The 23160-nt window shown below is 45.7% G+C and overlaps 1 protein-coding gene across 1 annotated transcript in view; it reads left to right on the forward strand.

The window, feature by feature from the left end:
• ITIH2 (inter-alpha-trypsin inhibitor heavy chain 2) overlaps nt 1–23160 on the forward strand; it is a 29328-nt gene that overhangs the window by 520 nt on the left and 5648 nt on the right. Inside the window, exons 2-16 of the mRNA XM_012642203.1 lie at nt 1607–1681; nt 3659–3688; nt 5109–5278; nt 7670–7774; nt 8834–8996; nt 10587–10694; nt 11256–11384; nt 13034–13150; nt 14714–14882; nt 15454–15579; nt 16618–16799; nt 17654–17839; nt 18137–18276; nt 19868–20037; nt 22092–22229. Of these exons, the coding sequence (XP_012497657.1) occupies nt 1607–1681; nt 3659–3688; nt 5109–5278; nt 7670–7774; nt 8834–8996; nt 10587–10694; nt 11256–11384; nt 13034–13150; nt 14714–14882; nt 15454–15579; nt 16618–16799; nt 17654–17839; nt 18137–18276; nt 19868–20037; nt 22092–22229 (2008 nt within the window). The remainder of the gene's footprint in view (nt 1–1606; nt 1682–3658; nt 3689–5108; nt 5279–7669; nt 7775–8833; nt 8997–10586; nt 10695–11255; nt 11385–13033; nt 13151–14713; nt 14883–15453; nt 15580–16617; nt 16800–17653; nt 17840–18136; nt 18277–19867; nt 20038–22091; nt 22230–23160) is intronic.

Here is a 23160-nt window from a genome sequence, read left to right on the forward strand (position 1 = left end):
AGCTGGGCATGGTGGCGCATGCCTGTAGTCCCAGCTACTCGGGAGGCTGAGGCAGGAGGATCGCTTGAGCCCAGGAGTTTGAGGTTGCCGTGAGCTGGGCTGATGCCACTGCACTCTAGCCTGGGCAACAGAATGAGACTCTGTCTCAAAAAAAAATAAAATAAAATAAATAACCTTTTGCGGGTGCTAGTCCATGGCCTTATTCTATGTATAATGGAAACTTACGATAAACATCATCTGAGTGCAGGTGTTTACTGTTACAATTACCAGAACGTGTATTTACCCTTTAAAGCATTTTGCACGAGAGTTAAGTCAAGTTCGGTGGGGGCGTTCCAATGTGGCATTTATGGAGCACAGCTGCTTGTTCCTTATCTAGAAAATGGGGTGATAACAGGTCTAACCCAAAGGTTTGCTATGAGAATTAAATGAAGTACATAAACTACGTAGCACCGTGTCTGCCGTAGCAAGTGATTAATAATTATTAGCTATTAATCTGATGTTGAAGAAATACCATCAGCACTTCCTACTAGGAGTGTAAGAAAAGTCCTTATCAAAGCACCATTGTTTTTCCCACCTATGTGACAATGACTTTTGTAATAAGGGTATTTTTTAAAATTTCAAAATATTAGGGGGATACAAACATTTTGGTTACATAATTTGCTTTTGTACAAGTTGATTCAAAGTTGTAAGTGTGACATTACCCAGTGTGCATTGTACCCGTTAGGTGTAAATTTACCCACCTCCTCCACCGCACCCCGACGCACTTGATTTCCATTGAGTTTGACTGCCATATGTGCACATAGAGCATTTATGTATTCCTGTTAGAGGAGAGGACGGCCAGTGGTCGTCCGGCACAGTGCGGGATCAGTTCCCGTGGAGCTCAAGGTCTCCACTTTGGACCCTTAGCCACCAACGTAGGGAACGTCTTGGACTGAGTCACTCCGAAAGTCAGACGAGAGCTATTTTTATGCCAGAAAAGCAAAGCATGTTATGGGAATATCTTAGCAAAGGCAGAGACTTGCAGAGCGGATTATCTATGAAAAATGCCAAAGAATATTGCGGCGTATTTACGGGGGGAACGTATCACTCTGTCTGCTTAGACATGATCATATCTTCCAACACTTTGAAAACCACCAGAGTGTGTTGGGAGTCTCCAGTGGAAGCCAAGTCATCCCAACGTGTTTGTGGTTTCTTAGTCATTTCTAACTGGTATTCCTTCCCTACCCACATTTTCAACTTGGGGAGATGTACAGTTCAAGTCCGTCCGGTCAGATGCTGTTAATGCCTCCGAGGCCACCCAGATACTTCCCCGGGCCCTACCTAATCACTGGGGCCCTGTGTCCCCTACCTGCCTCTCCTACCATCTCCTGGTGAACTAAAAAATAAATTCCCGTGTCCAGCAAATTTGAGGATGTTAAATTCCATTAGACACCTCTGAGATCTAACTAGCAAACATAAATACAGTGAAGAAATAATTGTATTTTAAAAAATGAGATTGCTCACAAGGAGGGAAAGAATATAAAATAATATAATAAATACCACTGCCTGTTTGGCTCTAGACCTTTTTTTAAAAAATAAAAATAAACATCCTCAATTCTTTTTTAAGTTTGTAGACTATGAAGATCTCGTGGAACTGGCCCCAGGCAAATTTCAATTTGCTCCAGAGAACCGGAGACACCAGGTACGGTAAGCTTTACTTCCAGAGGGCAGCATAAAGGACAGAGATGATGCTTGGAGGAGTAAGAGAAGGACAAAGGTGCCTTTGCTAGATTTTCTCAACAGCTTTGATTTTTAGCAGAGAAGAGCCCAGTGGTTTTACAGCTGGGTGGAAGCAGGTAAGATAGAATCAGACCTCCACGCGGCTGTCCAGCAGCCTGCAAACCTCATCAGTCGCCTTAGTCCCTTAAGGAGTGTTTTCTTCAAAATTTAAGATTACAGAATGATTTTACTGCCTTAGAAGGAAGGATTTCCTACTAGGAGGAGGACTTTTCTTTTTCTTTTGGAGACAAGGTCTCACTCTGTTGCCCATGCTAGAGTGCAGTGGCGTCATCATAGCTCACTATAGCCTCAAACTCCTGGGCTCAAGTGATCCTCCTACCTCAGCCTCCATAGTAGCCGGGACTATAGGCACGAGCCACAACACCTGGCTAATTTTTCTATTTTTAGTGGAGACGGGGTCTCATTCTTCCTTAGGCTGGTCTTGAACTCCTGAGCTCAAGCAATCCTCCCGCCTCGGCCTCCCTGAGTGTTAGGATTGCAGGCGCGAGCCACTGCGCCCAGCCTCAGGAGGACTTTTCTTATTCCAGTAGTGACAGACACTTCTCGTGGCAGTTTCACACTCTCCTTCCTCCCGTCACTCTGTCTTGGAAAGTGGCTCAGACCTGGCCACACCGGAGGCTGCATCTAGCAGTGGCAGCATAGGTGGCCAAAATCCTCTTATTAGTGGGGCGAGTTCTCCGGCGAGAGCCCACATGCTGAGAAAGGAGTTACTTATGGAGGCAGAGAGTGCTGAGCTGACCAGTGACTTATTTTGTATGGGTATGAATTTTTGGCTTTCTTCTAAAAGTTCAAGTTTTTTTTTGTTTTTTTTTTTTGTTTGTAGAACAATGATATTAAAACCCAATAGGCAAGACCTCTCATGAGTATTTAGCCACAAGAAAGAAAAATTAGTCATTGAGTGTTCCATTCAAGAAGTCTAAACGAAGGCAACCAGTGATCTCACTATGTCGCACAGCACCAGAACCTCAGTTCACCCCAAACCAGGCTAGCTGAGCTTCTATCCAACACCTGCCTTATTATTTTACAATCCAGTAGACATTAAATGTTCACCCATCACTCTTGAGACGTTCGGTTTTCACAGGCAAGGAGATGACCTTTGTCCAGGCTCCCAGGACCGTCATTTGGTGGATAATCCCCTAACGTGGTGGTTAGGAGCACAGAATTTTCCAGGTGCCACTCACCATGGTTGGTTCCAGGGCTACACCATGGAGGAAACACACCAAAGTCCCCACTCTCATGTAGCTTAGTCTGAAGGAGGCAGCAGACCTTACTTAATCAAATTATCCCTCAAATAGAACAGATAATTATTAATATCAAGCAAAGCGAGAGCTCTGAAGGAAGAAATATGCTGCTATGAAAACACTTAATGAAGGAAGCTGACCTGGTCTGGGGGGGCCAGAGGAGCAGGGATCTGAAGTGTGAGTAGGAGTTCGCTATGTGTGGGAGTAGGGGACAGAGAGGGCCTGGCAGGAGGAGTATCACACACAGTGGGAACAGCATATCCAGAGCCCCAGGATAGAATGGAACATCAGGATCGGCATTCAATTGAATAAAACATAAACCAGACAAATAGAGTAACGGGGCTGTATGCTACCCAATATGCATGTGGCTGAATGTTTTTATTTAAAAATATTGGTTTTAGCATTATATCAAAGGCTGACGTATGTGCAATCATAAATGGTTGGGAAACTTGTTCAGAGAAACTCACCCGTGGGAAAATCGTTTTTAAGAGTATTTGATAGCTCCGTCTCAGCTCCAGTGAACGAATGATAGCTAGTATTGCAGAAAAAGAAATTTTTTTGACTGGGAAAATGGTTTTTGCCCTGGAGGTCAGAAGTAACATCCAGCTGAGGAATGATTGTCTAACTCTCTTTCACAGAGAAGCCTTTCCGGAGAATCGGGAGAAACGGTACGTTTACTTTGATTTTGATTTTGTTACAAATTGATGCCAGAATGATTTTCTTGTTAACTATTACCTAGAAATCAATCCAGCTGTCTCCTTTGTCTTCATCACTGTTTGCCTGACTTGCAAAATACCCCCTTGCCCAATTCTGTTTGGAGGTGTTTTCTGAAATTCAGCGTTGACACGTACAGTATTTTCAAACAGGAGAGAGGCCACCAAGAGCTGAGATACCCTCTCTATATATTTCCTCGGGTTTTATCAACAGCATAGGTTTCATCCTCCATATGCATTATTTATTCCAACTTAACTGTTTTGATTTAAAATATGGCACCTGACAGCCTTGGAGGATGAACGAGCGGCTGTGGGAAGGAACTCTTAGACATAAAATGCCCCGGTTCCCTGAGATGTTCAAAGTAGACCCTCCTGTGGCAAGAAAACAGCCCAAGGAAGCGGTTTATGTCGTGCTTCCTGCTCTGAACGGACAGAAACTGCCAGAAAGGCACACTTACCTGGAAGGAAAGACAAGCAAATGAGCCTGGATTTTATCTTAGCTTGAGGCAAACTGCATGTTGATTAACTGTAAGGTTTAATCTTGGGCCACAAAGTTTGCGGACTGACACCTAGTATTGAAAAAAGCAAATCCTTTTGGAGAAAAAAGCAAAATCTAATGGGTCACATAATTGCCATAGACCTGAAGAAGCTTGCGGCCACCTCCTAAAAGATGTGGGTTTTTAGAGCCTTGCCTTTGATCAAACTGACGTCCTGTGATTCTTTTACACTGGGGCTGCTTTAGATCGGCAGAGATAAGGAAAGATAGTCCAGAGAGTTGGACCAAAAATTGCATCAAAATGCCCTCTCTGTGATAAACGCTTGTTACCCACACCCATCGGTGCTCTCATGGCTTGTTTTAATTGGGGGGATGAGGAAAAGACCGAAGATGAAATTGTAATAGATGAGACTGAAGAGAGTAGGCAGCTGTGGGGGTTTGGGGGGGGCCACGTGTGCGTTTGCACCCACAGCAGCCCAGCTGCTCCTCACTCTGAAGATACAGCCAGGGTCCCCTTCCAACCCCAACATCCTGTATCCTCTCCCCAGCTGTGGCCCTATATTGAGAGTTATTTCCTCAATCCAATCTTGCTCCCCGCATCCTTTTTCTACTTATATTCTAATTTTTTAAACATCATTATTAATAGACTCCTTAATCTAAAAAGGCATCTCAGGGTATCTCGAAACAAAGGCAGACTTCTGCCTGTGGCATAATCCAAGAAGTTAAGAGAATGCTTAATAACACCTGAGTTATAACTTACCAATGCCCCAGAACTGTGCGTGACAAGTGAAATGGACCGCTGTTAATTTAACCTCAATGCATGGAGAAGTTCCATGTGATTTTGCTGTCGGTACAGTTGTGCTTTCTTGCCGATTTCAGGACGAGGTCGATCAAGTAACTCTTTATAGCTATAAAGTCCAGTCCACTATCACCTCTCGTTCGGCCACCACCGTCATTCAGAGCAAAGTGGTGAACAACTCCCCCCAGCCTCAGAACGTCGTGTTTGATGTCCAGATTCCCAAAGGAGCCTTCATTACCAACTTCTCCATGTGAGTAACTCCTATGTAGAACCAGAAATTGCGTATGCTCTGCTCACAGAATCAAAAGCCCTCACGGTTAGAAGGGACCTTCGTGGTCACCTGTTCCAATGGTTCTCACCTCCAGAGCTGTGCACTTGCTGGGTGGTGGGTCACTGGGGGTGGGGTCCAATCATTTGTTCCTGTCCAAATTATCAGAATTGGCGAAGGATTTGCTTTTTGTTTCTAATAAGTTAAAGCAAACTTAAGGCTATCTCTATGGTGATGACCTCCCACTTATTTGCATTTTAATGTGCTTTCTCGTGGGGAAAAAATAGATGGCGTTGTTCTAGCTTACAGGAAACCGCATACAAGGGTGTGCAGCAGGTCAGTATCATCTGCCATATGTTTCTCCAAGGAAAAAAAAAGTTGAGAAGCACTGATTAAATCCAATCACTACCCAGCGCTAGAATTGGTCTGTTACACCACTGCCAGGTGGGTTATCCTGGCTTGACTTGACGATTTCCTTAACGATAAACTCATTCCTTCACAAGACAACGGGTGACAACTCTGTTAGAATTATTTCTTATACTTCATTTAAATATTTCCCATTTTCTACCCAGTGACTCTAGTTCTACTCACACGGAATATAAAAAAAAATCTCTATAAAATACATACTGAAGTTCTCGTGAAGGAAATGATGTGTCATCTGAGTTTAGATTCAAAATAGTTAAGGTGGGAAGCATGGGAGTTTAGTCAGATGAAGTTTGGCCAAGTATTGACGATGGTGTTGCTCAGTGATGGTTTCATGGAGGTGTCTTCTATGATTCTATTTCAGTATGTTTGAAAATTTCCATATTAAACACATTTTTTACCTGCCCTAATACTTGTCACACGGTTAAGGCCAGTAACCTTGCCCACTTGGACGCTTTGTGTACCAAGGCTAAATGCTCCCTCCTCCTCCACGTGACTAGAATGGTTTTCTGTGCCCTGAGTATCCTGGTGGCCACTGCAGGGTGGGCTCCAGTTGGTCCATGTCCCTCCTGGGCTGGCCGGAACAGAGCGCAGTCCCCTGCATACAGCCTGCCTGTTTTAGAGTAAGACATTAGGTTGAGTTACTGCTCATCTGCTTTTGTCCTTCCTTTACCAAGGTAATCAATGATAATTGTGAACAAACAAAATAAAGGGAACTGCAGAGCCACATTAATTATATTTTCTAAACAAAACGAAGTAGGTAGAAAAAGCATTATGTGACTTTGATTGATATCCTTTGAATTGGCTTAAAAATTGATCACTTTTTGGTCAGGCTTTTCTAAAAAGTAAAGGGAGAAGGAAACGCTTTTCTATAATTGAATTATATGACGCCGTGTCCAGAAATGACATTTAAAACTATATTTAATAACTTCTGATTTTTAAACGACATGATCAGAACTTATTCTAGGGATCTCTTCTTTCTGTTTTCCTTCATTCCTTTCTTTCTTCAGCATGTCATTCCACAGAGCTGTGGTCCCCGACCCCTGGGCCGAGGACCATGGACCGTGAGCCACTGGTACTGGTCCGTGGCCTGTTAGGAACCAGGCCACACAGCAGGAGGTGAGCAGCGGGCGAGGGAGCGAAGTCTCATCTGTATTTACAGCCGCTCCCCATTGCTCGCATCACTGCCTGAGCCACGCCTCCCCCCACCCCACCCTGGTTCATGGAAAAACTGTCTTCCACGAAACCAGTCCCTTGTGCCAAACAGGTTGGGGGCCACTGCTATAGAAGATCTGAAGAGACAAGAGACAGAATAGTAAAACACACATTTATTTTGGTCCCCCTCTACACAGGGCCGAATTTATAAGACCAGAGAAGACAGCTATTTAATCATCAGTTTAAAATAAGCTGTGTATCTTTTATGGGCACTCAGCCTATTTATGAGGGAGGACCTAATTACCTGACCTAATTACCTCCCAAAGGCCCCACTCCTAATCCCATTATATTAGCGGGTAGCATTCCACAGACGGATTTTGGGGGAAACACAAACGTTTGGTCCATTGCATACTCCCAGGCTGTGCCAAATTCTTTACTCGCAGAAGAAGGTGCTGATGAACCAAATGTAATGAGATAATTAGTGATTTATCAGTCACCTCTCCTAGTCACATGGGTCACTCACACTGGATACCCAAAAAGAACAACGATCGATCTGAAGGTTAAATTTGAAAGTGAGGATAAAGTTTAAACACCAACAACAGAACGTGAGGGAAAGTTTTTCACAGTCAAATAAAGGGCGTCTTGTCTATGAGTTACTCTAATGTCTCTTCTTGTTTCTTACAGATGCAAAATGATAATTGCTCCCCGTTCATTACATCAAGCTTGCTGGGTTGTTTTTGTTGCTTTGCTAAGGCTACTACTCTGACCAACATGTTGCCTTCTGTCCTTTTCTAGGACTGTGGATGGCACGACCTTTAGGAGTTCCATTAAGGAGAAAACCGTGGGCAAAGCTCTATACTCACAGGCGAGAGCAAAAGGCAAGACGGCGGGCTTGGTGAGGTAAGGCCTGAACGAGCAGGACTTGCCCTCTCATCTCGATGGGGGCTCCTCTCTTGTCCCCTCACCCAGTGGCAAACCAGCTGCTTTCTCTTTAAAACCATTAATGCCTCAAAATCAATAATCACATTGGACTCAACACGTGCAGTGACCAAATAAGTTCTTACACTAGAAATACACATTCAATGTGATGAAATAATAGAATTCTTCTAAAATATATAGGGAGGCCAGGTGCAGTGGCTCATGCCTATAATCCCAGCACTTTTGGAGGCTTGAGGCGGGAGGATTGCTTAAGGCCATGAGTTCGAGACCAGCCTGGGCAACATAGCGAGACCTCGTCTTTACAGAAAATGTAAGAAAAATTAGCCGGCAGTGATGGCGCATGCCTGTAGTCCCAGCTACTTGGGAGGCTGAGGCAGGAGGATCGCTTGAGCCCAGGAGTTCGAAGCTGCAGTGAGCTGTGATCGCACCACTGCACTCCAGCCTGGGCGACAGAGTGAGACCCTGTCTCTAAAAAAATAGCAAAATAAAATTAAATATTAAAATTAAAAAATAAAGACTTTTGGAGTGAGTCTCCTCCAATGCAGCATAGGAAATGTGTGCTGTCCTGGGAGTCGTCTAATGTTGGGTGTGAGTCCTGGTCCTGGGATTGGCTGGCGGTGGGGTCTTGAGCAGGTTCCTCATCCTCTATGAGCCTCGCTTATTATCGTCTGAAAGATCAGGGTGATGATATCTGTCCTGCAGAGCTGCGGTATCAGTGGTGACCTATGTCAAGTTCCTGGCCCAGAATAGGAACCAATCGCTAGTAGCTTTTTGCAGATGACACTCAAATCAGTAAGATGCTCTGGAAGCAGAAGATCAGGTAGGAGAGGAGACTGACGCTCTTGGTGGGATTACCTGGATCTAGACCTTGCACTTGTCTCCCGGGCATGGACCGTTCATTTCCGTGAACAACGGAGAGGCTGGATCACCCAGGAAAGTCTCCACGCCCTCCGCCTAGATCCTGGGTCTCGCAGCTCGGCCGTGCATGTGGTGACTTACGTTGGGGGCTCTCACCTTCAGGAGCGGGGCTCTGGATATGGAGAACTTCAAAACCGAAGTGAACGTCCTTCCCGGAGCAAAGGTGCAGTTTGAGCTCCAGTACCAGGAGGTGAAGTGGAGGAAGCTGGGATCCTACGAGCACAGGCTTTCTCTGCAGCCAGGACGGCTGGCCAAACACTTGGAGGTGAGCATGGATTTGGAGGGCGGACAGCGACCCGTCCTTTCATGGTCCCTATCCCCGATTTATGCTTTCTGTTTGTCATCACTGTTTGCGGTGTTCGATGCCACTCGACTCTGCAGGACAGTGTGGTGTACAGAAAAGACTATGGGCTTGGAGTCAACTACGTCCCGATGGATCTCAGCGTCAGCTCTGCCCATTATTAGCTATATTGCAGTAGTTTCCTAGGGCTGCCATAAGAAATTACCGCAAACCGCACAGAAGACAACAGAAATTTATCCTCTCGCAGAAGTCTGAAATCAAGGTGTCAGTAGAGCTACACTCCCCCTGGGAGCTCTAGAGGAGGGTCTGTTCCTTGCTGCTTCTGCTGTCTGGCAGCCACTGGCATCCCTTGACTTGCGACATGTCACTCCAATGTCTTCCTCCATGGTCACATCAGCTCCCGCTCTGAGCATCTCAGATCCCGCGCTGCCTCTCTCCTGTGAGAACACTTGTCATTGGATTTAGGGCCCACCAGCTAGTACAGGATGATCTCGTCTCGAGATCCTTAATTGCATCTGCAAAAAGCCTGTTCCAAATAAATTCACATTCACGGGTTCCAGAGATTTGATGTAGGCATATCTTTAGGGTATTGCCACATTCAACCCACAACACTAGTCTCCAGGGACAGGTTATCCTGAGTCTCCACTGTCTCATCCGTAAAAAAGATACTGTAACAGTGGCTCATGCCTGTAATCCCAGCTCTCGGGGAAGCCAAAGCAGGAGGACCGCTTGAGATCAGGACTTTGAGCCCAGCCTGGGCAACATAGCGAGATCCCTCCTCTACAAAAGGATGCTATAACATACTTTGTTCCTTAGTTCTAAGTGAGGTGAATTCATGGAACTAGATAGCAGATAATAGGTGCTCAATGAGTGTTAAGTTAGTTGTCTTCCCTGCCACCCCAACCACCATCGCTGCAGGGGAGCAATGCCTTTGGCATTCATTGCTGGCCATCCCTTGAACTCACTTGCACCGTCATCTTCCCGTCTTGATGTAAAATCTGAAATGCTCTTTTCTTTTCTCAAATCTTTGTGGCACCATATGAACATGTTGTGTAAGAAGCAGAGCGAAGCAACCCAGGGGCGTGCGCCAGCCAACCCGCCTGTCCGCCTGGCAGGTAGGAGAGTGAGGTAGACAGGTGGCGAATGGCCCATAGACACAGGAGACGAAAGGGGATGAATTAATCATGGTGAAGTTTTCATTCCCATTTGAAAAGCTGCATATCTGATAAGTAATGTCCTCCTTGTTTCCCCTGGCACCGTGAACACTCTTATAAATAAAAAGACTAGAATAGAATGAAGAAAGCGAATTAAGTCCCGGGGGAATGAGGCTGGAGACCATGAGCACTGAGTTGACAGAAGCGGGTTTAACCTCCTTGGTGAGATGACCCGCGCCCCGGGGAATCTATAAGAGAACTTCAGCAGTGACCATGGAACCGTGCTGGGAAAACCCGAAGACGAGAAAAGCGTCAGAGGACTTAATAGTAGTTTTCCTTCTTGCTTAAAGATCCTTCAGAGGCTTTGAATGCTTTGGGTACTTCTCTTTCCCACCCCCAGGTGGACGTGTGGATTATTGAACCTCAGGGAGTAAGATTTCTTCATGTCCCCGACACCTTTGAAGGCCATTTCGATGGAGTTCCAGTCATTTCCAAAGGACACCAGAAGGTACCGTGAGCCTTGCACATCTTCCACAGGGCATACAAGACAATGCTCCCAATCACACCATTCCCTTTAGACGCAAGACTGTCCCTGTCGGAGCCTCGTTTTCCCCGAGTCACCCACTTGACCAGCAGCTCAGAGGCAGCTTTCAAATAATATGCGGTAGATTTCCACTGACCGCAGCAAGAACAAGTCAGCTTAACTCCCTCTGCCTTCATGGCCGGTAACGACCAACTGGGACTCCTCTAAGGTCAAACTCCTCTAAGAACATTTCACAGACTCTTTCCAGAGCCTGTCATCATCCCTTCCACGGGGGATGGAGGAAACTCTTTGATCTCCTTTAAAAAGGCCTCAAACCAGGCAAACAGACAGCACTGCAGGCCGGCAGACGCTCCCCTCGAAAGCCCCGGCTGTGTCCCTCACATCAGGGACAAGCCTACGGTGCTGCCTGTGTGCAGCACGGCCACTGGGCAGCGCCTCTTCCCCTGCGTGCGCGAGAAGGAGCAGCCGTCGAGCTGTCACCGGGAGAGGGCTGGGGCAAGGCTCTGACACCACCATTCTTTCCAGGCGCACGTCTCCTTCAAGCCCACGGTGGAGCAGCAAAGAATATGCCCCAGCTGCCTGGAGACCGCGGTGGACGGGGAGCTGGTGGTGATGTATGACGTGAACAGGGAGGAGAAGGCTGGGGAGCTCGAGGTGAGTGCAGACAGATGCTAGCGCCACCGCCAAGCTGACACCACAGGGCTGCTGCTTGCTGAACAAACCCCCTGGCCTGTGGGTAGTTTCCAGCTGCCACGGCAAGTGTTTCTAGCTGCAGAGAACACACTGAAATTACATTCCTTTAATATGTTGCTAAGCATTATTTTTTATGTCATAAAAACTAAATAAGGCCGGGTGCGGTGGCTCACGCCTATAATCCTAGCACTCTGGGAGGCCAAGGCGGGAGGATCGCTTGAGGTTAGGAGTTTGAGACCAGCCTGAGCAAGAGCAAGACCCTATCTGTACAAAAAGTAGGAAAAATTAGCTGGGCATGGTGGTGTGCACCTGTAGTCCAAGCTACTTGGGAGGCTGAGGCAGGAGGATCGCTTGAGCCCAGGAGTCTGAGGTTGCTGTGAGCTGTGATGGATGCCACTGCACTCTAGCCAGGGTGACAGAATGAGACACTGTCTCAAAAAATAAAAATAAAAATAAATAAAAGGTCACTGGGTCTCATGCCCTTGTCCCAGAAGGGTACTTCTGGACCTCATAGGAAGAACAACAGGACGTTACAAACCAGGAACTTTGGATAGCCTCCCAAGGCCCTTTGCAGTGAGACAATCAAAGAAAACACAGAGGTTACGAGGTAAGAGGAAAGCACAGCCAAAGCCTAGAGAAGGTCCCAGAGTGAATTACAGTGGTGAATTCCAGGGTCAATGTTTATTGTGAGATTTCTTGAAAATTTTCCTTTCCCTTTTGTTCTATCTTAGACGTTCTGTCTCCATGTCCTTGTGCTAAGTAAGAACGCTTAGAACATACGTAAAAGCCTATGCGTCTCTCCAGGGGCAGAGGGTGGAGAAACGTCTTTGAGGCTGCAGCCAAGCGCCCTGCGGCTGGACACTGCGGTGTCCTGATAGAGCAAGCAGAGGACGGTGGAAGGAGAGCTGGGCGAGCCAGTCATTAGCGCCTCCAGCAGGGGACAGAGGGTGGTCGGTCAGGAGTCCACTGGGGTGGCCGCTCGGTAACTTCAAGAAAAATCCGAATTTCCTAAAGTGGCACGTAAAGGTCCTTCACAATCTGTCCTGCTCCTTCTGCACTTAATTTCTTGAACTCTTGAATTCTGCATCCCCATCTTGCTAGACCACTTATGAAGCCACTTATGCTGTCCTCTCTCCTGCGGGGCTGCACCGTCTGGAACCCTCCCCCATGTCCCCACTTCAGCCCCGACCTGGTCACCCTTAGGTCCCAGCGGAGATGCCGTAGGTGCCGTGTCCTTGGGGAAGCCTCCCCTGCCTGCATGAGGTGTCCCTTCGCTGGGCTCTGGGAGACGTTACTTTCCTATCACGGCGCTTAGCTCACTGCCCGCAGGTCCCCACCTGTCTTCTCCGAGGACTCCGCGTGGTCTGCCATTGGTCGCAGAGCACCTGGGACAGGCTGTCTGTAAAGACGGGTGACAAGGGTGGCGTGGAGTGGACGCTCTGTTGGGAAGGCGTGGACCCTCACGGGACAGGAACAGGGGAGCAGGCAGGGGAAGGGGAGACAGAGGTGCACCAAGCTCCCACCTCCTCACCTCTCCTCTCCGGGCCCCCATCTCCCGACCTTCTGAACATTGGTCAGAATTTGGCTCATAAACACCTTCTGTTTTTCAGGTATTCAATGGATATTTTGTCCACTTCTTTGCTCCTGAAAACCTGGACCCAATCCCCAAAAACATCCTCTTTGTTATCGATGTGAGCGGCTCTATGTGGGGCATTAAAATGAAACAGGTAAGTGCCCCTCGTTTGCAGTGGTATGCGGGGCTCTCCCTGGCTTCTCAGATCCCCTCCCGAAATGCAATCGTTCAATCTTCCCTCCCCTTTCAGGGCGGAAATTCAGGGACTGTGGCTACTGACGGAGGGTGCGAACTCCGCCCGGAGTTTTGAGATTATTGCTCGTTCACAGGACGTGCACCCCAATCTTCTAATCATTCCTCCCTCGTAAAATTCCCATCCTTCTCATCTCCCTCTTGCTGGCTTCCTCTTCCCTCTCTTCCTCTCTTTCCTGTTCTGCGTCCAAAATTTCCTTGAAAAACTGTCTCGCTGACCTCTTTGAAAATTTCATCTCCGCATCACCTCCTCTCACTCGGATCACTCATATCCCTTCAGTTCTTCTGCATGATGTTTTAGTTTAAGACCTTGCCATAGTTCACGTGCAACTTTTAAATCAACACGTGCATATCGTTTCTTATTATATCGTAATTCCTTGAGGGTGGCTATCCTTTCTCATGTTTTCCAGTTTGGAGCTCAGCATAGGCTTATTCCGTGACAAGTGGTATAGATGCCATTCTAAAGAACAAACAAGGCAATATCCATCCAACCAATTTGAGCAACCACCCATCATTCACTCAGCAACCATTTTTGTTTTTTGAGACAGGGTCTCATTCTGTCTCCCTGGCTAGAGTGCCATGGCGTCAGATCAGCTCACAGAAACTTCAAACTCCTAGGCTCAAGTAATCCTCCTGCCTCAGCCTCCCTAGTAGCTGGGACTATAGGTGTACACCACAACACCCAGCTAATACAAATACTGCCAGGTGGGATTTGATGGTTTTGAAGTTTGTGACCTTAAACTAAGAATAGTCAGGCCAGGCATGGTGGCTCACACCTGTAATCCCAGCACTTTGGGAGGCTCAGGCAGAAGAATCACTTGATGCCGGGAGTTTGAGGCTACAGTGAGCTGTGATCACACCACTGCACTCCAGCCTGGCCAACAGAGGGAGACCCTGTCTCAAAACAAAAAAAACAAAAAACTAATCAAATCGGTCATGCATAACAAAATAAGACAGTAAAAGTTTAAGTATCAAAAAGGTCATTTCAGTGGCTCACACCTGTAATCCCAGCACTTTGGGAGGCTGAGGGGGGAACTGCTTGAGGCCAGGACTTCAAGACCAGCCTGAGCAACATAGTGAGATATCTGTCTCTAGAAAAAAATAGAAAAATTAGCTGGGCATGGTGGTGCACACCTGTAGTCCTAGCTACTTGAGAGGCTGAGGCAGGAGGATCACTTGAGGCCAGGAGTTTGAGGTTTCAGTGAGCTGTGATGATGTCACTGCACTCTAGCTGGGACATAGAGTGAGACTCTGTCTCAAAAAAAAAAAAAAGAGTCAATAATAACACATTCAGAATAAGCGAAGGGTAGGTCTTTGTTGACTGAGGTGAGTTCAAGAGGTTTTCTAGAAGAAGTTTAGCTCGAGCCAGTACTTGAAAGATGACCAGGATCAATGACTGGTCTTCTTAGTTTCTCCTTAGGCTTAGATTTCATATAATGAGACCTTTCACTCTCTTTCGAAATAGACTGTGGAAGCGATGAAGACCATATTGGATGACCTCAGAGCAGAAGACCAATTCTCTGTGGTTGATTTCAACCAGAACGTTCGAACTTGGAGAAATGATTTAGTTTCAGCTACTAAAACACAGGTTGAAGATGCCAAGAGGTATATTGAGAAAATCCAGCCCAGTGGAGGTGAGTGGGTTTGGTCTAAAGCCCAGTGAGAAGCTTCGGTGATTCATGTAAGCACGTGCTGTCATGGTGGTCTTTGCAACAGTCTAGAGTGGGCTGCCTTAAATAATACCTTTGTTGGTAAAGGACGAATACTAAGTTTGTGGTGAAAGCACAACACAAAATCCAGCCCACACAGGTTTTTAACCATCCCCACTTTCCCTAGAAAAGGACTCAGGAAGTAACACTGTATGTCTTTACTACTTGCATTTCGTAAAATGTTAGTCTCCAGTGCATCTCAGCGAGGCTGATTTAGATACCTTAATTTGGTGTTTCACAAAATAGCAGACTGGTGCTTTGAAAGGCTTAATTCATCTCCAAGAGGATAGATGGTTTGCTTCAAAGTGAATATTTCACTACACCAGGGGATCACCAGGCTGAGCAAGATTTGTGTCACTGAAAAAGCAATCAGATAATTTTGGGATTGAACGCATTATGCCTAAGTCATCACCAAACAGATGAACCTGAATCTGGGATGTAATCTGTGTGTGTGGAACGAGAGCACATGGAATAGCACGTGATATTCCCTCCACAGGCACGAACATCAACGAAGCACTCTTGCGGGCCATCTTCATTTTGAATGAAGCCAATAACTTGGGGTTGTTGGACCCCAACTCGGTCTCGCTGATCATCCTGGTTTCTGATGGAGATCCGACAGTAGGCAAGTATCGCTTCAATCTTCTCCCGACAAACATTTTCACCGTTGTTCCTTAGAACGGCGGTTTGCTTAAAATGGGAACTCTAAAGGCACTTACCTGCGTTTCTAAAACATTTTAAACTCATGTTTCCTAAAGAACGTGCCTCTGAAACCCTCACCCCCTTAGACCACCTCCAACAGAGCCCGTGAATGCCCCCACGTCACCTCCACAATACGGGGAAATGTGAGTTTGGATTTTAATAGTATGTTGTGAGGACTGTGGATGCATCTGGGGAAATGCATTTATTTCCTCAACTTGAGGTATGTGCAGAGGGTGTGTGGAAGTGCGAATGAGGACAGTTGGTCCCTGAGGTCCCAGAACTGCCTCTGGAGGCCACAGTGACATATCCCTTCTCTTCTCCATGTTTCGCCCAGTTGCAGCTGGAGAACTGATTGTTCTCTGAGACGGCCTTTAAGTCAATCATCTTTCTTATCTGCAAAGTGGCTTCGACAGCTCTCTACCTGTACCTATCTACATTTATTTTTACTCGTGTCTTTATCTTGATGACTATAAGCAATAGTGAATGCTAGATTGTGTTGCCCGAGAGTGTTGTCACATAGACAAGGATCGCGTCTAACCCATGCCTGACTCAGCCAAATGGAACAAAAACGCAGGAGGCAGTGACGACAATGGCATCCGGAGCAATAGAAAGACGCAGCACTGCCGTTCTATTCAGTGAGAGTAGAATAAGTGGTTGTTATGTATTTGCTGCAGATACAGTGTTTCCCCGCTCAGCTCACATTACTTTTAAAATTCAAATTTTAAAAATAAGGAAGAAAAGGAAATATGCTAAAAAAGAAATAAAGTCTGTTTCTCACTCCTGTTTCTCAACCATCCAGTTTCTGTCCCCGGAGTCGGTCGCTGGTTACCAGTTTCTTGTGTATCTTTCCAGAGATAGTTCCTGAATTTTAAATTTTGCTAAACTGCCCTTCCTGGATTTTTCCAAAAACGTTACACCGTTGCTTCTTCATCCCTGTCCTTTCTGTCATCACCAACTTCAGGTGAAGTAAAATTGTCAAAAATTCAGAAGAACGTGAAGCAGAGCATACAAGACAATACCTCCTTGTTCAGCTTGGGGATGGGGTTTGACGTTGACTACGACTTTTTGAAGAGACTGTCCAATGATAACCGTGGAATTGCTCAACGGATCTACGGAAACCAGGACACGTCTTCCCAGCTTAAGGTAACACTTTCTTCTGTTCTTTTCTTTTCTTTGCTCAAAATCATCTAACCACCCATATCTGACGCTTAAAAGAAGACAGCTGAATCAGACCCCAAATTGTCATTACTTCAGCCATATCCGGTCACAAGAATCAGGGAAGTGATCATTCCTTTCTTGTACACTTTCCCTTCACCTGTGTATTTCTGCACTAACAGGGAGACACACTTCCCTACCCATCCCCCAAACAAAGAGTCTCCTAAGGCTTCACCAAAGCTTCTTGTAGCTTTCCCGTCCCCCTGAGCACTTGGTCTCCCTGTCATCATGGCTGCCCGTTTTCTCTTTAAAGTGCCCTGTCATCTTGGATATCAATTTTTTAACATGTAAAACATATAAAACTATGGCCTGTAAGTTTCCTTAAGTATAAAAGATACAAATTACTTGTTTATTTTGAATAAATGGACAAGAAAACGCTATAGGGAAAGAAGAACATGCCTTTTCCCCTGCCTTTTGTCAGTGCCAGGCACCATATTTAAACTTGGGGACAGGTAAGGGACAAGGTTTGAGTGTGAGGAATATCAACCCAGCTGATTTTTATTATTGGGAGTGTCCATGAGCTTTTTGAGCTAATCATAACAGAATAGAAAAAAAAAAATGCTGGGCTCTTAAGTCAAGGGTAATATTCTTAACGAGTCTTCATCCTCTCTCTGTCTTCATTTTTTTCTGATAATTTATGAGCATTTTTCCTTGTCCCAGAAGTCCCGTGAGAATAAATTAAGAGGTATCTGCTGAGCATTTGAAGAATCTCAGAGAAAAATACTTTAGACTTACAAAATGGTATGAAAATAATGATTTCTCTTTTTTTTAACAAATTGTAGAAATTCTACAACCAGGTCTCTACTCCACTGCTCCGGAATGTTCAGTTCAACTATCCCCATACGTCAGTAACAGATGTCACTCAAAACAGTTTCCATAACTATTTTGGGGGTTCAGAGATTGTGGTGGCAGGAAAATTCGACCCTGATAAACTGGAGCAACTACAGAGCATTATCACCGCCACATCGGTATGATTATTTACAGTCCGTCTTGCATGTTACCCCTGCCTTCCCAGAGTCATGTGTGTGGCATAAAAGCAACACGTGAAGAAGGCATGAGAATATCTCTGCCGTCCTCCCAGATATTCTGTAAATCCTCACCTGTTCACCAAGCCCAAGCCCAAGATGTGCATTTCCTGCCTCAGTAGAGGCCCTGTTCCATTCCTCCCGCATTCCCATTCATTTACAGCAGGTACTAAACATGCAAATGGATTAACCATAATTCTGTTCCCCGGGTGTCTTTCAACTGAACCTCCCGCCATCTAGGCTAACACGGAGTTAGTGTTGGAAACTCTGGCCCAGATGGACGACTTGGAGGATTTTCTGTCAAAAGACAAGCACGCAGACCCTGATTTCACCAGGAAACTGTGGGCCTATCTAACAATCAACCAACTGCTGGCTGAGCGGTAAGCAGAGAAGAGCGCGCACGCCATGGGGATTTGAAAAGGTGAAATGTTCGCCTTGAATAGTTGACGTCACACACAAAAAAAGAGTTTAAAACCGAGAAAGGCAGCAAATGAATATAGGTTTGGATCACTAACTTCCATTGGTTCTGGACACTGTAGCTGCAGCTGGGTTCACTCTTGTTTCTTTCTTATTGAGATGTATGATTAATAATAACACACAGTAAGGTGTGTAAAGGGCATTGATTTTAAGTGTGCAGCTTAATGAATTTCTACATATATCACCCAGGTAATCAACACCCAGATCCAGATGTAGAACCTCCGAGGGTTCCCTATTCTTCTTCCCAACCAACACCCACCACCTCCAGTGGAAACTGCTATTTCAACATCTGCCATCATTAGTTAGTTTTGCCCATTACTAAATTTCACATAATCGTTCCAGCTGTATTCTTTCATTTCTCGCTTCTGTCACTCAATACGATGTCTGTGAGAGTAAACCATGCTGCTGTGTGTCAGTGGTTCATTTGCATTTACTCTTGAAAACAGGTTATTTTACAAAGAGATATTCACCGTGATGCGATTATGATGTACCCTAAAGAAGGGCTCCCCAAAGCTCACCCGTGTCACCGCTGGCTTCCCCACTGAGCTGCATCTCAGCTCTCCAACATAAAAACTGTATCGCTAGCGTAATGAATGGTTTTTTGACCACACGCACCAGAATGACAGGAAGATGTTGGATAAAAGCTCCTATGCCCGAGCCCTGTTGCACCTCTTAGATCAGATTTCTCTAGGAAGATGGAACAGGATGATCTGAACTAGGTTGGGAAAATGAAATATGGTTGTATAACTGGACTCGTGGAGAAAATCCCTAATGTCGATAAGATTATAAAAAATACACAAGGCTATAAGCAGTGGCTTTGAAGTAAGCAAGAAATATCCCTCCCTGTCTGACACAAGCACACTGAGTGTGTGCAAAGGCATAGAGAAGATTGTTGCAGAAGTTAAATATTGATTTTTTGGGGAAAAAAAATCCCTGTAAAAAGATCAGTGGTTACCAGGGGTTGGGGGGATGGATGAATAGGTAGAGCACAGAGGATTTCTAGGGCAGTGAAGCTCCTCTGTATGATACTACAGTGGGGGATACATGTCATTGTGCGTTTGTCTGAACCCACGGAATGTACAACACCAAGAATGATCCCTAGTGTCAACTGCGGACTCTGGGTGATAAAGATGTGTCAACGCAGGTTCATCAATTGTATTCATAACAAATGCACCACTCTGATGTGGGAGGCATGTTGGGGGAGGAGGCTGTGCTTAGCGGGGAGGCGGTACACGGGAAATCCTGGTACCTTACTGTGAACCTAAACATGCTCTAAAAAATAAAGTTAAAAAAAAAAAAAAAACCCACGGGATCTCACACCTAGATAACATACTAAGTTTCCTGAAGACAGTTAGCTCTGTTTCCCTGTCACCTTGTCTCCCTCTGCCCCCGGCCCCCAGGAAGGACACCAGACATGGGGTGCAGGGAAGGGGGGTGCCAGACTTGAGTTCCAGATGCAGTGATGTTCTGAACATCTCTCCTTCTTGGATACAGAAGCCTGGCTCCCACAGCTGCCGCCAAAAGGAAGATCACAAGAACCATCCTGCAGATGTCTCTGGACCATCACATCGTGACCCCACTGACCTCAATGGTGATTGAGAATGAGGCCGGGGACGAGCGCATGCTGGCCGACTCCCCGCCGCAGGACCACACGTGCTGCTCAGGTGGGTGCTCCCACCGGGTGGGCGTCGCAGGGCAGCTCTCGCCCACCCCAGCCCACCTCTTGTCCCCAGCCCTGCGTCCCCGGGTGCCCAAGCTCTTCCTGCCAACTTACTTTGAGAATGGTCTTTAAACATTCTCGCTCACAAATCTCCCAAAGGAATTCTCAAAACCTACGTACACCGCCCCACCCGACATTTTTGAAATCGACATTTAAAATTTTTCATCTTCTTTAAATAGCTACAACAAATATAATTTCTGGAATATTGTAAATATTGACCTTTTAAAATAAAACGGTTACATCACTGTTTCAAACATAGCCAACGAAATACGGTATCTAATTTGATACACACACCATCATTCATTTAAAAAAATATATGAACAAATTCTATATTAATTATTAGAAATTTTACATTGTTCTTTTTCTAGTTGAGCTTGTATTTCCATTCTACTTTCCTGATAGAGAACCATATCCTAATGTAATATATTACATTAGGATATTTGCGTGTTCTTTAATGATCACCCTGCTTCTCTGCAAAAAAATGTTTAAAATTTTAAATTTTAATTTAAAAAATTTTAAGTTTAAAAATCATGACCATAAGACTTTGAGTGATCAAAATTCTCCTCTGGATTGAAATTACTACTAGTAGTCAAGTGAGCAAAATAATATAAATTTATCATAAATTTTGATATAAGTACAATTTGGTTGAAAATGATCTCTTATTGAGAAAAATGTGGCTGAGTGTTTTTTCATGTACCCATGGGTAAATATTATGTATGGATAGATTGAAAGAGGCAAGATTCAGCATCAATTTTACTTTTAAAATAATTTTTATAGGCATGAGTCCCAATAAACATTGTTGATATATAAGTAGACAGAGCTGGAGAGAGCTTGTTTATAGTTACATTACTCACTTATCTGAACTCTTTTGAATTTAGATGCCAAAACTCACATATGGATATAGCACTCAGAAAATTTTAATCAGCTGACAACTCGAGCCCTTCTCCAGTTTTGTTGAAAGCAAAGAATTGGAAACCATCTATTTGACTTGCCAAAAGATTTGTTACCCCGTCTTTAGAATCGTTCAGTTTTTTTGTTTTTTTTTTTTTTTTTTGGCACTACACCAATATTTGAATGGCTGCTTTAGCTCCTGGGAGACTGTTGGTGAGGGGAGGGTGAGGAAGAACATGCCTTCTGTTTGTAAACTAGGAGGAAGGGGTTTCCTTAGGAACGAGTACAGCTGGAAGCTGAGAAAACAGAAATTGCCTTAAAAGCAATTCATGCTCTCTGTGTCCTGTAGAGAGTTTCCAAGCATACCCAAGAGGGCACACAGCCAAGGCTAGAAACCTCCGGTTTATGAGACCTTTCATTCGCTTTCTTAGGGACTGGTCCAGTGGAAACATATCCTTGAGAATGACCTCCATACAATGGAGGGATCGTTTTCGCCATTTTTAATTTCAGCCAAGGGTGTTGCCAAGTTTCCTGCACTGGCCCAGAGTTCAAGAAACTCTGACTTCTGATGTCCCAGTTACAGCAGCCTGGCGCTCACAGATAGATTGATCTAGGGGACTGTACGTGACACAAAAAGGTTTATTTTGCTTTGCTTTCTGCTATCCGGTCAATCTCTCTGTGCTAGTTCCCCAGGGTTAATGTAAAGTCTCTCACCAGTAGGGGAACTGCTTTGGGAAACTAAATTGCTTAGCTGTTGTTTGGCGAGTAAGTAGGGACAGATCCAGGGAGGCACCCACGGTGACCTAGGACTTCCCCTGGGGATTATCTACCAGCATAGGCTGCAGGCACGAGGCACTTCCCCAGCTCTGCATAGCAGCTCCCCAGTGCACCCCTTGTTCAGGTTCCGGACCCTAGAGAGACCTATATCGCAGGCCCCCCGGTGCAATGCCAGAGGAAGCCAGAGGAGAGAGAACTCTGGAATAAAAATAGCGAAGAAACCCTCAGCTGACAGCCTCCAGGGGCTGCACAAAACAGATTCCTGAAATTATAGGCAATTTCATAGAAATGTAAACCTGGAAACTAACAGACGCAGGTTTTTCTGCACAGGTGCCCTGTATTATGGCAGCAAAGTGGCCCCGGGCTCAATCCCATCTTGGGCCAACCCTTCACCAACACCAGTGATTCCAATGCCTGCGAAAGGGGCTCGGGTGCTGGAGGCAACAGCCCCCCCACACGTGATAAGAGGTAAGAGAGTTTCGACTCTGCTTGCACACCTCCGAGCTCAACGGATCATAACTCCAGGAGGCATTTGCGTGTGTTAGCAAAATCACTGTGTCCTGGTAAACTAGGTGACAGGCACTGGAAGAAGACAGCTCCATGCGTTAGTCTGGTGGGGCTGCTATAACAAGTACCACGGACTGGGGGCCTTAAACAATAGACATTTATTTCTCACAGTTCTGGAGGCTGGGAAGTCCTAGATCAAGGTGCTGACAAGGTAGGTTTCCTCCTGAGGACTCTTTTCTTGGCTTGTAGGGGCCACCATCTCACTGGGTGCTCACACTACCTCTTCCTTGTGTGTCTATGGGGGCAGGGGGAGAGAAAGAGTTCTCTGGTGTCTCGTCTTGTAAGGGCACTGACCCCATCATGAGGACCTCGTTCTCGCAACCTCATTCATCTACACCTCATCACCTCCCAAAGGCTCCATCTCCAAACACCACCACACTAAGGGGCAGGGCTTTGGTGTATGGGTTTTGAGGGGGCCGGTTCAGTCCGCGGCGCCCTTCCCCAATGGTACGGGGTGAACCCTCTGGCAGGGAAGACGTGCTCGTCTCATGCGGAAGGGCCAGTGGGGTTATCAGGGGAAAGAACCTTCTCTTTGGAGTTCCCATCATCTGTATGGACTTGAGCAAGTTACTTAACGTTTCTGCACTTCACTTCCCTCATACTGAAAACAGGCATTGTGATGCGTATATACCTATTGATCGCTAGGTTGTAGATTATTTGCGGAGCCGTCTCTCAAGTGCTAGCACATAGTCATCATTCAAGAAATGGATGTTATTATTAAAAATTAGGAGCAGCTGGGCATGGTGGATCCTACCCAACAGAATGAAGTCCCATTCTTTAGTGTCTCAGGGTCTTGATGATCTACACTTTTAGTCTTATCTTTTTTCTGTAT

This window comes from Propithecus coquereli, unplaced genomic scaffold, assembly GCF_000956105.1.
Source record: "Propithecus coquereli isolate 6110/MARCELLA unplaced genomic scaffold, Pcoq_1.0 Scaffold177, whole genome shotgun sequence".
NCBI lineage: Eukaryota > Metazoa > Chordata > Mammalia > Primates > Indriidae > Propithecus > Propithecus coquereli.